The 17,157-nt window shown below is 43.9% G+C and overlaps 1 protein-coding gene across 1 annotated transcript in view; it reads right to left on the reverse strand.

The window, feature by feature from the left end:
• SEZ6L2 (seizure related 6 homolog like 2) overlaps nt 1-16,402 on the reverse strand; it is a gene marked incomplete at its 5' end in the record, with an annotated part of 34,953 nt that extends 18,551 nt beyond the window's left edge. Inside the window, 9 exons of the mRNA XM_083376868.1 lie at nt 316-510; nt 2,633-2,796; nt 3,461-3,632; nt 5,041-5,226; nt 7,130-7,322; nt 8,454-8,587; nt 9,999-10,316; nt 10,864-11,082; nt 16,327-16,402. Of these exons, the coding sequence (XP_083232994.1) occupies nt 316-510; nt 2,633-2,796; nt 3,461-3,632; nt 5,041-5,226; nt 7,130-7,322; nt 8,454-8,587; nt 9,999-10,316; nt 10,864-11,082; nt 16,327-16,402 (1,657 nt within the window). The remainder of the gene's footprint in view (nt 1-315; nt 511-2,632; nt 2,797-3,460; nt 3,633-5,040; nt 5,227-7,129; nt 7,323-8,453; nt 8,588-9,998; nt 10,317-10,863; nt 11,083-16,326) is intronic.
• Between the last annotated feature and the right edge of the window lie 755 nt (nt 16,403-17,157).

Consider the following 17,157-nt stretch of genomic DNA (forward strand, 5'->3'; position numbering starts at 1 on the left):
CTGTCCCATTTTAATTACCAGACTTTGCACAGATCTTGCCAGGTCCACACTCTGCCACAACTCTCCTCTCCTTCCAATCCCGTTGGCTTCTGCCTCTGTCCCAGTTGGCCCAGCTGCGTAAACACCTGCCTGAATTCGTAAAACCCAGTACATAGCATCTTAATTTACTCAGGCCTGTTGCGCCCTGTCAGCGCACCCCATTACTCTTTCAGGCAGCAGGGCAGGAGCACAAAAGAGCAATCAAGAAGAAAAGAGATGATGCATCAGGCTCCAGAAGAAAATGGAGCGGAGAGTTTTGAGATGAAGAGTGATTACCTTTGCAGGTGGGCTCGCTTTCATTCCAGCGGGGGTCTCTTGAATCAATGCATTCAATGGCCGAAGGACCTTGCTCAAGCATGTATCCTGCACTGCAAGCAAACTCTACAATGGTCCCTGTACGGTACAGAGGGTCTGATGTGCTGAAATTTCCATGGGCCAGGAATGGTTCATAACATCGATCTTCATCAAAAGCTGCCACCAGGGGGAGCAACAACAAAAAAGTCAGAAAACTGCCCTTATAAAGGTTGTAGCTTCTGATCTCTCTCCCATTGCAGTAAAATATTACAATAATATCTCCTTGAAGATGGGACCTGCTATGTATGGGGTTTAATAACACTGCAAGCAACGGCTCTACCGATACCACCAGGTGGCGCTGGGCCAAAACTGCTGCGGCCAGGGAGCAGCGTTTCGGCGGGAAAGCCAGGTTTAAATCTATTGGCTGGAAGTGTACCTGGACTCTCGGCGGGAAAGCCAGGTTTAAATCCATTGGCTGGAAGTGTACCTGGACAGGTACAAATAGGGCACAGGTAACCCCTATTTCCCCAGTACAATCCACCTCCTAATAAAGACGGTTATGCTGTACTCCTGTGCCTGGCGTCATCCATGCGTTCCAGAACCCACTACACAATAGGATCAACCCTACATTTATTGTTAACTTGGTACAACTGTTACAAGTTCAACTATGACATTACCACATCTTGGTCAAATTGCAAGAAGAATGCAGTCAACTCAGATCTAAAGTTGTCTAAAGTTTTGTATCCATTCAGCAACCTCCTACGTCTGATCACTTCTTTCCTGCCAACGTTGCTTTCTGAGACTACCCTCTTTCTGCCTCCAATATTCATGTGACTGGAAGAGAAACCAGCTCTAGGTATTGACCCACAGCTTCTTCTGATCAGAATAAACCAGCGTTTCTCAATCTAGGCAACCTGAGGGTGGGTGGACTTCAACCTCCAGAATTCTCCAGCCAGCTTAGCTGTTAGGAACTGTTAAGGAACTTCTTTCTTTTTTTATTGAAAAGTTTTACAATACATTTTAAGCATAAAATTCAACAAAATCCTTTTTAATAAGATTTTGCTGACACACCTCTTTACCCTTATATTCTATCTTATCTATATTACATGATTTTTGTTTTTTCCTTAACAGATAAGCTAACCATCTACCTGGCTTATTAGCATTATAAAAAGTATTATGTTTAACATATCGTGAATTAGTTGCCACTTGGTCTGCCATCAACATATCAAACTGCCTCTTGACAAATTAATTGCTTCTTTCAGCCTCTTATTAGATGAGTTCAAAATAAAAGCCTTCTCTTTCATCTTTATTTCCTCCTCTAATTCTTTACGCTTATATTCCAATCTACGTCTATATTTATTATTCAAATATATTAACACTCCTCTCATGTAGGCTTTACTTGCATCCCAAACCATTTCAATGGCTGTACCCTTATGCGTATTTATAATAAAAAATTCTTTCATTTGTTTTTTGCATTCTTCCACATTTTCTTCATATCTAAATAAATTTTCATTTAACCTCCAAGAGCTCCTATTTAAGGAAGTTCTTTCTTATATTTAAACAAAATCTATCCAGCTACAACTTATACTTATTGTCCCTGGTCCTAGTTTCTTTGGCCATGGAAGATAGTTCTTGGTCATCTTCCTCAGTCTTCTCTGCACACTTTTCTTCCCAATTCCTTCAGTCTACCCTTGTAGGACATGTGCTCAGGTCCTGAATCAGCCCTATTTAAATTCATTTCTCCCTCGAGCTACCGCCAGCCTTTCTCCCTGGTGACCTCTTTTTTTTGTCTCGGTTCCCTGCCTCCGACCTTCTGCTGAAGTCCCTGTCTTTCCCATTCTCCACCCTTCCTCTTGTATCCTTCCTTGTGGGCTCTTTGCTTCTTCGCTTTCAATGTGTCTCAATCCTTTTTTTTTGTCCTAACCACACTGAAAACTTCTCTTTTCTTTACAGAATCTGGAGTGAAACCAATGAGTTCCCAGAACTGTTATGCATTCTGTAGCCCCACAAGGGTTTTATCTTCCGTCAGTGGCATGCGGCCTCATCACGGCACCCTAGTAATTTATCCAACCCCACATGACAAAGCGGAATTTTGTTTTACTAAAATAAGCTTCCAACACTTAGCTCACGACAGTATTGCATATTACCATGCCTGTTCGATTTGATGACTTTCCAAAGTTACCAATAGCAACTGTCAGAATCTACTGCTGAGAGAGAAGACAGCGTCACTGTTTTCTTGCCTCTACTATTTTTGAGCAAGTAAAATTCAGGGAGGGGTTAATAAGTTTTACATCCTCACCTTCGTAGCGCAGGCTAAGGATGAGAGGCATCGCGGGTCCCTCGCTGACCAATTCAACAATGAGGGACTGAGCATCACTTAGCAATCCCCGTTCTGGGACATCATCCATGTCAGAATCATAAATGATAGGGGAGAAAATGCTACTCCCACTGCGGATCATCAGCCTGGGAAAAGGAAAGGATTTGGGTAAGCAGATCTCCCCAACTCAGGGTACATGACGTACTGTGTGTAAACAAATTTTGAGCAAACCTTGAGAAAGGTATGAGTGAACCGTAACGGATTCAGATAAGAGTTTACACAATGCAAGATTTTGGTATTATACCCTCTAACAATAAAATAGCATTCCTGGAATCCCTGCGGTGTCATAGTCTTGAAAGGCTGGCATCAAACTTGAAAAACTGTCCAACTTTCTCACTTTGGCCAAATGAAGGCAAAGCCATTGTAATTTCTTGTTCAGGTTTCTCCTTAACAGTTCACTCATCCCTTCTCTAAGGACAGTTCTAAATTCCTTTGGACTTCCCTACTTCAAGTGTTTCATGAGAGTCCCATCATATTTTTATGGGAAAACAAAAATATCTTTCTCCTCTTCTTTCTTCCTCCTCTTTCTTCTATGCCCTACAGACTGATGGTTGCTCTCATCCCTCCTCCCTGCACCAGGCAAGGTTCTTGACGTTCTCTGAAATGTATCTCAATCCTTCCTGCTGGTCCTCAGCTGATGCCACCCCATCTTCTCTGCTCCCTTCTCCCCTCCCACTTCCATGGCATGCTTGACTGCCTGTCAATTTTCCATCTTCTCACCCCCTCATCCCCATTTTCCCACTTTCTCACTTGTCATTATCTTCATCCAGTGCCACTCTTTCAAAGTGTAGATGGAGCCTCTGGCCTTCAGGTGCTTCCACCAACCAGCGGCAGGTCAGGTTCCGACCACGTGGTCCTCCTGGGGCCTCTGGAGCCACAATGCGTCCACGAGTGGCGTTGTGAACTGTTCCTCCACAGGAAGCTAAGGGGAGGAAGGCTAGACGTTCTTTACAAGTCCCGTTTTCCCCTAGGATTCTTAGAATCCGGAATCCTGCTTATCGTTTCATGAATCCTTAGAAAGGTCCTTCAGATCTCATTTTGGCAGGAGAAATAGTAGTTTTACCCAGATAAAACTAAGTTTTATCCTGAATCCCTGGCTAAGCCAACCCCTGACACTTCCCAGGCTCCTTATTTCAACATTGCCTTTTGGAGTTCAAAGCCACTTTGCAAAAAAAAAATCACCAAATATCATTAAGGTCCTTATTCTTTGCAAATACATTTATCATGTACGTTGCAAATATGTTTATCATCCCTAGCCAAGATACATTTTCATGTGATTGGAAAAGAATATAAAAGTCACAGTTATACCTGACCATGGGTGTCTTGGATTGCCTAGGATTTTGCAGCTAATGTGGAAAATTTAAACTTAAATCCCAAAGATCCTGGATCTATAATTTAGACTTTCCATGGAGCATTTGCAATTGTTCAAGGAGCTCAAACTTACTGGAAAAATTAAGCATTATTGAAAGACCTATTTTGCCCAGCATTATTCTTCAAACTGAGGCCAGTTAGATACTCTTAGAAAATCACTAGAAGGATATTATTGTGTAAAGCCTTGGGTGTTTGCCCAGAATGTCTGGCAATACCTCTAAATATAAGGCTTCCATTCTAATGACAAAATAGCTATTGAGGCTTTATCCACTGTTAATTTGTCTAATTTTATGTCTTTCTAAAGCCATTGAGTTACTATCATCCCTGCACCTTGTGATAATAAATTATGCATTCTGCAAAGAAACATTTTCATTCTGAACATATTGGCAATCTGCTCATTGTGTAACTGCCTGTTTTAACATTTAGAGGAAAAAGTGTTATTTGCCTTGTTCTTGCATCATTCATAACTGTATAAATCTTTACACTTTAACTCCACAGAGTGGAGGAACCAAAATTCATCTGTCAGTACTATAAATGGCAAAAGAAAACAAAATAATTCTCTTTTCTTCAACAGTAAATTCTTAAATCGGTCCCCTGCTGGGCCAAAAGATTCTTAGCTTCCAAATGATAATTCAGTATTTGAGACAATCAGCCAGACAGATACTTTTGATTAGTGGAAAACCCATCCATTTTTAAAAAAATTATAATTCCGACAATTATTACAGCATTTTGAAGTTACACGTATACCCCCCCATTAATTGGGCTGTTGGTATCAGTGGATAAAAAAAATGCCAAAAAAAATAAATTATATTGTCATATAATGAAGGAAGAAAGGGTTCTTCAAAGAACGTTCTGCCCCTGGGACTCAGAAAGCTTTACAAATGCTCTCCCTTTTGTCCATTCCACTCCAATCTTTTGTCAAGGCCGCGTTTCCTAGTTCATTTGATTCCTTCACTCACCCACACATGCAGGGCTGGTGCCACTCCACCGAGGGCGGCTGACGTTGAGGCAAATGAGTATCTCTTCACCCCTCAACTGGAAGCCTGACTCACATTTGAAAGTGGCAGAGCCCCCCGGATGGAGATCGGTTACCATGACATTCCCATTTTCCGGCCTACTGGGAAATCCACAGCTGAGCAGGAAAGCTGGGGTTGGGAGATAGGAAGGTTAGACAGTCAGGGAAATATAAACAGGTAATTATGCTCAACCAAAGTGCCTTCAAGGAACGACATCCCTCCAAAGGGAACCTGCTCAACTCTGCCAGTGCTCGATAAATATTTGTATACCTAGAGAACAGTTAATAGGTTTTTGTTCATTTTCGGCACACTGGCTGCCTCCAATTAGTCTTTTTAATGTGTACCATATAACATTCAGAGTAGATGAGAACTTCTATGTTATGATACGATGGACCCAAAGAAGTTCTCATCTACTCTGAACGTCGTTGGGTGCATGTATCCTTAATTTGTAAATGGATTTATTGGCTTTCTTTTTGTTTGTTTGTTTGTTTGTTTTTTGTTTTTCCCAGTGAGATATGGTTCCTTCTGGTTTGGATTTACAGGAAGGGTTTTCTTTCACTCTTATGTAAATTAGTCAAGCTGTAAGGCAGATAAAGCCTTGTTAAATCCACTGCCATCATCTTTGAGAGATTTCTTTCCAGTGCTTCTGGGATTAGAACACATCTAAGGAAAAGAGCTTCTGGAAATCATATTATATGTCCCGTTTGCTCTCCAGATGAGGCCTCCCCTCCCCATTTCATGCCTAAAGACAGTAGCCTGGATTTGGAGAAATGTGCATGTAATTAGATAGGGCTACGCTGAGACAAACCCATCAATCCTAATAATACATGAAATATGTATAGTATAGATATAGTGCTATCCTAATGTCCAGTTTTGTTCTGAATGACCCAGGTGAGACTCAGCTTTTACCAGATCTGGCTTTGTGACACAGGTGCTAGAACAGCCCAAAACCTCAGTCCAACCCTGAAAAAATAATTATAATCCTCCACCTCATTGCTTTCTCGGTCCTCAGGTACTGGGAAAATGTCCCACTGCTCAATGGGATGAGAAATTCCCCATCATTTTATTTAGGTATGGAACTATGCTTCCCACGTGTCTATGGGAATTCTCAGTCATCCAGGTCATGATTGCCCCAAAGGTGCTTTTTCAAGAGGCAACTGAAAATGCAGCCGCGCAAGTCGTGATGGGGGTTTCCCGATACTCCCATGTAACACCTCTACTCCGTGAGCTGCATTGGCTTCCAGTTGCCCTTCGGGTGAGATTCAAGTTGCTGGTGATGACCTATAAAGCCCTAAATGGTGAGGGTCCGGGATATTTGAGGGAACACCTGCTGCCAGCATCAAGCTCCCTTCGTCCAGTGCGCTCCCACAGGGAGGGTCTCCTCAGGGTGCCGCCGGTTAAAGATTGCCAGCGGGTAACACCCAGGGGTAGGGCCTTCTCAGTGGGTGCGCCTGCCCTGTGGAACCAGCTGCCTGCGGAGCTTAGGACTGCCCCCAACCTCCGTTCATTCCGCCGGGACCTGAAGACCTGGCTCTTCGAGCTCTCTGGCCCAGGCTGAGAATTTTTTTTTTAATTTTAATTTTAACTGGGTTTTTATTTTTCTCAGGGTTTTATTTAATCTTTTTTAATTTGTTTTAACATTTGTATTGACTTTCTTTTAAATGCCCTGTAAACCGCCCTGAGTCCTTCGGGAAAGGGCGGTATATAAATCTAAATAAATAAATAAATAAACTTTCTTTGTTTTTCCTTAAAGATGTTTAGCTTCTCATCCAAGAAGCTTCTTCAGTTCTGATGTCTGAAGACCGAACTGAAGAAGCTTCTTGGACAGAAGTGAAACATCTTCAAGGAAAAACAAGAAAAGTCCAGTTGCCTCTTGAGAAAGCACCTTTGTGATAAGCTTCCCATAATGTGCAGTCTAGGCAACCATAATCAGCCTGGAAGGTTTTGAGTTGGAGTCCCAACTCTTTGAGGAAGACTAAGCAGGGAAAGGTCACTTAAAGGAAGGTGAAATGAGGAGGTAGTTGTGCCTTACCCTGGTAGTGGAATCTGAAGACCCCAGGGGTGGTGGTGTGGTAGCTCTGGAAATGAATCAGGACCTGATTGGTTGGACTACGGATCACTTGCCCCTCAACCATCAATGACTCATTGGCCAAGACAACAGGCTTCTCCCCTCCCAGACCTTCCACGGTCAGTGAATCCTCCTTGGACAAGTTCAGAGTCTGCACCTGGAAGTCGTGGAAGTTGACAAAGGAAGGGAGATGAATATGAGGATGGACACACTTGCTTATGCTTCACATATGTTTAATATTGTTCAAGATTCTAAAATTGAGAGCAAATATTATCAGGAAGCTATGGGGAATGGAGGAGGTGAGTGGAAGCCCATCTGCAAAACAGGACTTGAGCCAAATATTCATCTTATGGACAGGGTTGGACATGCTTCAGAAATGTTTCCAAAGTCCTTTGATTCTTGTACAACTATGTACGTGTATGGGTAGATATATACTATCTTTTGACAGCAGGAAACAGAATTTCATTTTTAATCTGGGTCAGTATGCTATAGTAAAAAAATGACAATAAAGGTTATATTATCACTATAATATCACTTTGATGTTTCTTAAAACAGCTGGGTTGTTTTTTTCCTAGCCTTCAGTGCAAGCCTGGTGGGGGGAAAAAAAGAGGATGCTGCTTTTAAAGAATCCATTTACTAAACGAACGCAACTCTTAAAGCATCATCATCTTTTTTTTACAGCCTGGCAAAGATTCCTGAAACAGACAGCTTTTCCAAACAGCAGGGAGGGGCTGTGCTCCTGTTTTCAAAACATGCCAAATGCCAGTAAAGCCTACAGATAGTCCTGGACCTAACCACAGTTAGGTCCAGAATTTCTGTGGCTAAGCGAACTGCACCCAATTTTATGGCCTTTTTGCTATGGCTGTTAAGCAAAGCACGGCAGTTCTTAAGTGGATCATGTGGCTGTTAAGCAAATCTAGCTTCCCTATTGACTCTGCTTGTCAGAGGTCAGCTGGGAAGCTTGCAAATGGTGATCACATGACCCCAGGACACTGCAATAGTTGTAAATACCTGCCGATTGCCAAGCACTCAAATTTTGGTCATGTGACCGTGAGGATGCTGCAATGGTCGTAAGTGCAAGGACCAGTTCTAAGTCACTTTTTCCCAGTGCCGTTGTAACTTTGAACAGTCACCAAACAAATGGTTGTAAGTCGAGGATTACCTGTAATGTGGTCAGCTATCACTGATCATTTGTCTATTTCTAAACACTTTTGAAAAAGAATGATCAGTCCCAACTTCAGACATACTTTTAACTTCTTCGATGTTGACCCAATTCATCACCTCTCACCTGTACTTCTATGCCATAGCCCACGTACACTGAAATGGTGTAAGTACAATCCAGGCCTCCATAAAAGGTAGTACCAGCGTAATCAGGAGATTCAACATAGCCTTCGATGTCGGTGATGTTGTTGTTGCAAAGCACTTGGGGAGGGAGGCAGGAAAGGACACAAAGAAGAGTGAAGTCAGTTTAGTCCAGGATGGTCCATATTTTTCAACCATGTTCAGCCTACCACTATTTGGTGACCCATTGTGGGTCATCCAGGCTTTTTGGCTGGGGAATGATAAAGGTAAAGATAATAGTTTACCCCGCCCAGCCATCTCCGACTCTAGAGGGCAGTGCTCATCTCCATTTCTTAGCCAGGGGGGCCAGTGTTGTCTAAAAAAGCAGAGTTCCCCAACTTTTCAGGGTTGGCGGCCCTAGCTGGGGGGGAGGGGGGAAAGAAGGGATGGTTTGGGGCAGGTGAATGCATGCATGAGAATGTGCATGCGCACCAACATCCATTGCTCATGCAAGTGGGGCCACAAGCACCCATTACGTTTGTGGCGACGTTCACACAAGTGGGGCCGCAAATTACTGAAACCCTCACAGTGATGCTTGCACAAGTGGTGCTGTGCGCACACATGCACACACACACACACACACACACACACACACACACACACACACCAGCCAGCCACTCACGTAGCTCGCTGGCCAATAGGCCGGTAGTAAGCCGTAGCCCACAGGTTGGGCACCCCTGGTCTAAAGACACTTTGGTGGTCATGTTGTTGTGATTCAGTGTCAGCCTGTGATATCGGCAGCTGAGTCTGATGATTCTGAAGAGGAGGAGGAAGAGGGGTTTGGAGAGCCTTTGGTGTCAGAGGGAGGCTCTGATGCACTGCAGGACTCTCAGCCTGGCCCCTCCCATCATGTTCCTCATCAGACTCAGCCATGTGAGCACGAGGTATTGGACATAGATGATTCACAGCTGGATCTATTCAGGGACGCTAGGAGCAGGAGGCAATCCAGCAGAGTAGAACAGAGAAATGCCATGAGGCAACTCGGTGAGAGGAGGAGAAGGCAATGAGAAGCCACGCCTTGGGACTGCTGATAAAAGGGAAAGGTGTGGGAGGTGCTGGTTGCTGAAGGCAACCGTTTGAAGATCTTCTGCTAGAGTCTTGGTCTGTTATTCCTGTTTAACTCGTTTGAACTTTTGGTTTAACTCTTGTTTGAACTTTTGGTTTAACTCTTGTTTGAACTTTTGATTTCTTTGTAAATAAATTTGGTTGGGTTTTTCCAGCCTGTTGACTATAAAAAGGGGTTGTCCCTGACATTCAAACAGGGCCGGTCGTAGGCTGGAACAGAACACATGTGGCCAATATGACTATAATACAGTGGCGCATGGAACGCGGTTACCTTCCCACTGAAGTGGTAACCTTTTTATCTACTCGCATTTGCATGCTTTCAAACTGCTGGGTGGGCAGGTGTTGGGGCAAGAGACGGGAGAGCATCAGGAGGAAGTTGTCTTTCTGTCCACTTCTGAAATCTTTGCATCTCACTCATATCGCTTACCAGGGGTGTGTACTGTCGTGATGGTCGTTGTAGTAATCAAGGTGGTGGTCGTCTCTTCCTCACCTTCGGGAATGAAGGCTGTGGTGGTGGCCGAGATGGGGCGGTTGGCAGAACCCATCTCGTCCGGCGGAGGCGGCAACCGGGGTGGAGCAGCTGCGGTTGAAGCTGGAGGGGTGGTGAGTAGGAAGCCAGTGGGAGGGGCAGCGGTGGTCAATGGGGAGGGGCCGGTGGCTGTGGCCTCGGAGGTCTCAAGGACCATCCCACCATCTAGATGCTGGATGGGCGGATGGAATGGGGGCAAAGTAGAAGACTGTCCTCCTAGGACCAAGGAGGACACAGTTAAAAAGAAGGGGTGCAGGGAAGTCAGAACAGAGGAGGTCAAAACACTGCAACCCTCTCATACCCTCCCTCCCCCACAAAAAAATGTCCTGTCTGCCACAAAACTGTTTTTCTAGCAGAAAAACCAATGTGCAATTATCAAACTATCCATTAACCCCTTTTTAAAAGTGCAGTGCCAAACTGTCTGATTCACAATGACGTCTCCCCTTATAATAGGCCAGGGGTAGGGAACCTTGGCTCTTTTATGACTTGTGGACTTCAACTCCCAGAATTCCTGAGCCAGCCATGCTGAAGAGAAATGGAGAGGTTGCCATGCTGAGCCATGCTGGCTCAGGAATTCTGGGAGGTGAAGTCCACGAGTCATAAAAGAGCCAAGGTTGCCTACCCCGTTATAGGCCCACAATCTCCCTCCAAGAATCACCCCTGCCCCTCCATTTCTCTTCAACCCGAGCCACCCTCTCCTATACAAATAGTCCCATCCCAGACACAGCCTTTTCCCTTCCCCAAATTCTTTGCTTTTTCTCACCAGGAATTGGTTCTTCCACCACCTCACCCCCAGAAAACTCCTTTCTCAGCAGTGTCCCCTGCAGCAATTCAGAGAGGCCTTCGGGACTGGGGGGAGAGGACCCCGGCACCTCTGCTGAGACCCCCATTTCCTCCTCCTTGGGCCCCTCCATGGGCTCTGATGAGAGGGCCTCCAACAGCGGGGACGGGGTGGCATCCTCATTTTCCCAGAGAGGCAGGCCTGTAGGAGACAAAGGGTTAATAGTGGCCTGTCCTCCATGTTCTTCTCACATTGGCCTCATAGGTCCACAGAGAAGAAAATGCACTGCAAATTGTACATTTGCTAAATTTAGCAAGGCTATACTTTCCCTCCCGGACCAACATGCATAGCACTGTTTCCCACCATTTTTCCTGGGACCAGCTTTTCTGGGCTGCAAAATCCCAGACAGCCACAGATGGCAGCAAAGACCTACAAAAAGCTAAGAATGTATGACCTTCTAGGTCAGGCGGATTCTACCCACAGTCTGTGGACCACATTTAGCCCTGAACATCTATTAATGCAGCTCCCAAATATCATAAACTTTATATATTTTTATGTGATTTATATACGTTAACTATGCTATGTATATTATATATGCAGCTCAAGGCAACTCTTCATTCAATGCGATCCAGGCAAGCCAAAAGATTGGACACCCATGTTGTAGTTTTTTGTGGCCCAGATATGGCAGCACAACAACCAGCTTTGTGAGATAGGTTGATTGTACACACACACACACACACACACAGAGAGAGAGAGAGAGAGAGAGAGAGAGAGAGAGAGAGAGAGAGAGAGAGAGAGAGAGAGGCACAAATCACTTAAGGAGTTTCTATAGCAACAGATAGGCCTACATCTTAGTTGTTTATTTATGCTTTACAACCTAATGTCCATCCAGGCCTCTAATCTTGGTCTGCCTTCCTTACACATTGGTCCAATCCTGCACAACTGCAGTAGGTCCTCAACTTAAACCACAATTGAGCCCAAAATTTCCGTTGCTAAGCAAGACCGTTGTTAAACAAATTTTGCCCCATTTATGACCTTTCTTGACACAGTTATTAAGTGAATCACTCCAGTTGTTAAATTAATAACACAGTTGCTAAGTAAATCTGGTTTCCCCATTGCATTTGCTTGTCCAAAGGTTGCACAAGGTGACCACGTGACCCTGGGGCACTGCAACCGTCATAAATACATGCACTTGCCAAGCATCCAAATTTTGATCATGTGACCATGGGGATGCTGCAATCGTTGTAAATGTGGAAAAACTGTCATAAATCACTTTTTTCAGTTCCGTTGTAACTTTGAACAGTCACTAAACAAATGGTTGTAAATCAAGGACTGCCTGTCCACCGAATGCTCTTCTCTGTCCATCAGCCCCCTTGGTTCCTCTTCCTCTGACAGCACATTAATAGAAAAAAGGAGCCTTCAACAAAAGAATTGCCACCATGCTATGGTTGAGCCTAGCCATTTATCAGATAGTCTTGACTTATCATTCATTTAGCGACTGTTCAAAATTGTGACAGAGCTGAAAAAAGTGACGACTGGTACTCGCACGTACAACCACCACAGCATCCCTGTGGTCACAGGATCATGAATTTGGGCCCTTGGCAACCAACATGTATTTATAAAGGTTATACGTCCTCTGGTCATATGATCATCCATCGTTTGTGATCTTCCCAACTGGCTTCTGAGAAGCAAAGTTAACAGGGGGAAGCCAAACTTCATTTAATAGCTATGTAGCTCACTTAACAAGTTGGTGATTTGCTTAATGACCACAGCAACAAAGGTCATAAAACTGGGCATGGCTCACTTAACAACTGCTTTGCTTGTAACAAAAGCTCCAATTGTGGTCGTAAGTCAAGGACTACTTTATAATGCTGTGTGTAGTCTTGCCAGGTCTTTCAACAGCAGCTAAGCGTCTTCTGGGCATTTATTTTGTATAATTTCTTAAGATGAAATTACATAGGTAAACTATGCAATGCCTTATATTGATCACTGACTATGCTAGTTCTTCTAACTACATTCAGACCTTCTCTTTTGCGCTATGAACGCTTCCACGGTTATTTTACAGCTGTTATTTTAGATTACCCCCAACGCTGGCTGAGGTATTCTGGGAATTGAAGTCCACACTTCTTAAAATGGCTAACATTGGGAAAGGTTTTAGAGGGCAGGCTTCTTTCAAGATAGCATTTATAAACTGCATTGAGACCACTCCATCTATTACAACAGGGGAATTGGGCCACATACATTTTTCTTTTTCCAAATAGATATAATCTGTTTTTCCAGGCAAATAGTTGACATAGAAGTAAGAATCAGAAACATGATTCTACAAACTTAAATTCTCTAAGGCCAAATCCTAAACATGTGTTAAGGTAAAGGTAAAGGTTCCCCCGCACATGCGTGCTAGTCGTTTCCAACTCTAGGTGCTCATCTCCATGGTCATGTGGCCGGCATGACTAGACGCCAAAGGCGCACAGAATGCTGTTACCTTCCCACCGTAGTGGTCCCTGTTTTTCTACTTGCATTTTTACGTGTTTTCAAACTGCTAGGTTGGCAGAAGCTGGGAGTAACAGGCGCTCACTCTATTACGCAGCACTCGGGATTCAACCCGCCAAACTGCCGACCTTCTGATCGACAAGCTCTGCGTCCTAACCCACTGAGCCACCGCGTCCCTAACATGTGTTAGTAGCCCCTTAAAAAATGTGGCATATACTTTTACCATCATCACCCCAATTTATTTTCCATGTTTCTTTGGCCAAATTAATTGAAATAAACAGTAACAGTTACAAACTTAAATGTAGTTTAAAAGTGTTGACTTCCCAGAGTACAATACTTTGAACTGCAGTTTAATCACATTTTTATTGACAATCATAGTTGGGGATAATAAAAAATGTAAAATGTAAAATAATGGATATATCCTCATAATCCAAAGTGATCTGTATGTTGTCCTCAAAAAGTGACTTGAGCTGTTCCACAATCATAAAAAAGACAAATCCATTATTATTATTTATTATTATTATTTAGAGAGAGGGAGAGAAATAAATTCCTCTTTATCCATGCCAGCTAGATAAGCAATTAGATGGTGAAAGAGTACAAAATAGAAAGTTTGTTAAGACTCAGGCAATTTAACAGAACTGGTGATTAAAGTGAATTAAGGTGGAATGATTTGTCTAAATTATGTGGTCTTCTCAACAAACTGGATAGCTCCCTTGTGAAAAAAGAGGCAAATAATTTATAGCTATGATGTCTTGAGGGTAAATCGGGTAGCTCAGATACCCACTGGAGACCTACATGTGTAAAAGTGATCTTGTGAATGCTGCCTCCCTTCTCCCTGCTTTTGCTGCAGAAAGCTGCGTCATTTAGCTTCATATTTATACATTAAACTTTGCTTCATGCTGAATAAATAGAAGGGAACAAGGAGCTTAGCAAAAGCCCATGGCTAGGAGGCAGGCTACTGATGGAAGAGCAATAGCCGACTTGAAGAGGCCATTCCTGCTTGGAAGAGCAGAGAAGTCTGCAGATCTGATCAGGGACCTAAAAGGCCTCAAATGATGAGTGCCACACATCACTTGGGTTGTCTGGATATGACAAGTTCAGAACTGACAGCTGTAGCCGCTGCAGGCAACTACCAGCATGTGGGATCTGGGCAGCTTCTGACAAACCCTTAATTGCTCTGAGCTCTCTCTATTAAGAAGGCCAGCTGCCTCACAGGCTTGGGTGCACAGTGCATTTGCTATTCCCTCAGTCAAATGGCTGGTGCTCTGAGGAGTGGAAAGGCCTGACTTGGTGGTCCTGAGGTAAAGGGGTTTCCCCGCCTTTGTTTGCTCAACTGGTCAAAATCCAGTGGTGATGCCTCTGGAGAGGGCAAAGCTGCTAACAGAAAGTTCTGTGAGGTGACATCTTGCTGGGATTTCATTTCCCACGTTCAGCACCATCTGGGTGCTGTATCACAACCTCTCTCATCCCACGTCAACAAGGATGATGGTGATAGGGGTGGGGGTGTAGGAGGAAAAGAATACACTCTTAGCTGAAATCCAGGGGGGGGGAACTTGTGTCCTCACAGCTAAGTGGAAAATCTATGCATCTTCCTGCCTCAAGAATGACACCCCTGTCCCTACTTCTGGGTTTCCTAGGCCTAGCTGCTTCCTCCTCCTCCTCCTCCTCCACCACCACCACCATCACCACCACCTTCCATCCTTGTGCCCCACAAAACTCTGGCTCTTGAGACCTTCTTCCCTACCACCATCCTTCTGAATGGCCTTTGACAGTGTGACTCCCTGTTGCATTGTTTACCCTAACCTATCCAGCAAATTTGAACTTCTTATCTTTCACCGAATTTGCAGAGCTGCAGGAGTGCCAACCTCCTGTTCAGGAAATGTGTTGCCTATCAGCTTGCCCTTTTGCATGATTTCATAATGCCGCCTCCCCCCCCCCCGCACCCCGGCTCTTTAGTCCTTGCCATTATGCTTGCTATCCTTCTGAGTGGTCCTTTATTGGAGCACCCTCATTTTGACCTGGACTCTGCTTTTTTGGTTTAGCAATGCATGAATATTGCATTTGTTTTTCTTGGCAGCATTACATGCAAAACCCCAGGGATTTTTTTTCACCTCAGTGGGGGAACATTGTTCTTTGCCTAGTTCGATTTATTCACATTTCATCCCACTCCATTTCTTGGACCCCGGTGCTCAAAAATTGAGGTCAGCTTTCAAACCTATCAAATCTTCAGTCATATCTGTAACTTCCCATCAAGGGTCAGCCTCAAATTTCTGCTTCACTTGCAACCTTTTGCAACAACCTGACAACCCTCCCTTTATAAATAATCACTTCCCTTAAAATCACTGCCAACCTTTATAATGCCTTAAAGATATTGTATAAGGTAAAGTGAAGATGATTCCAGATCTCTCTCTAGCAGATTTTACAGCCATTTAAATAGGATTCCTCTCCATTTTCCTAAGAGCACCTTAAATTACATCCTCCTTGCTATTGATCGTGGTCCTCATCAGATTTCTACATTCTGCTTCTTACTACCACCCATAGAACAACCCCCCTATTTCCCTCCTCCACCTTTTCCACCTTAGGAGATATCACAGACCATCAAATACCGATTCCCTTCTTTTATCCTCTTGCAACCATCATTTCCCCATAGCTGTTTAAAAATGTGTGCATCCCCAAGCAATGAAATAAAAATTCATTTTTTTAATTTATTTATTTTTTCTCCACATAAAGGGGTATTTTCAAACAGGCTTCCCTTGCCTACAACACCATCTTTACAAAATGCCCACCTGCCATTTGCACTGGGGAAGGGGAGGGCTGGTGGTGATGAAGATGGATTTTCAACCCCCCCTCCCCTTTTCTTTAATACAAAAGATGGTTAAATTGAAATAAGCCCCTTCCGTTTGGGTTGCCAGCTGCCCCGTCCCCAGCTCTCGTGCTAAAAAGCTTCCCGCTTACCTTGTAGAAGAGACGGGGAGCAAAGCAGCAGCAGAAGAAGAGGCATGTTGGGTCCTGCTTTTTCCAAACAGCGCATTTTGGATTTCTTCAGACCTGCAGAATACCTAGTCTGGCTATTTCCTTCTCCTGCCAGGCAAGGGAGCCGTGGAGCTAGGAGTCTGCTTAGCAAATGAAAATGCAGTAGCTTCTTTGCAAGGGCTAGTTCTGTAGGATTTTTCTCTTTTGCCTTTCCAAAGCAACCTAGGCTTTTTCTATTTGTGTTTTGGAAATGTGCCTTTTCTGCAGTCTGCTCCTGCTTGCTGCATAACTGATTAACTGTGTTATCTGGACCCCCTCTTCCCTTTTCGCTTATAGAGAGAGAAATGCAATGGACTGCTTCCTGTCGGTGAAATTATTTTTGAGAGGAGGCATGATGCCAGGCCTCTTTAACCCAGAACCCCTCTTTTTCTCTCACTGAGTGGAGAAACGGGGGAGGCCAAAATGAATTTCTTTGCGTAAGAAAAGGCATTGGATCCTTCTTTGTCCACCACCTACATACCTGTCTTGAAAGTCACCTATAGATATATTGCCATTGCCATGTAGTTTCTCTTCTCCGTTCCTTTTTTGCAACAGATTCTGGTACCAAACCAAGAAAAACTTGAATAGGAATTGAAGGATATCGTGAACGATTCTTTTTTAAAAAATGTAAAACCTTTAGGGGTTTGGCAAAGCAACTCTCTACCCCTCCCCTTCTGTCCTTGACAATGAAACGCAATGTCTTTTTGCAGATGCAATTTGGATGGGATCTACACATTATTCTGAATATTAGAGAGAAGGGGGAAAATAAATCTA

This window comes from Vipera ursinii, assembly GCF_947247035.1.
Source record: "Vipera ursinii genome assembly, chromosome: Z".
Taxonomy (NCBI): Eukaryota; Metazoa; Chordata; class Lepidosauria; order Squamata; family Viperidae; genus Vipera; species Vipera ursinii.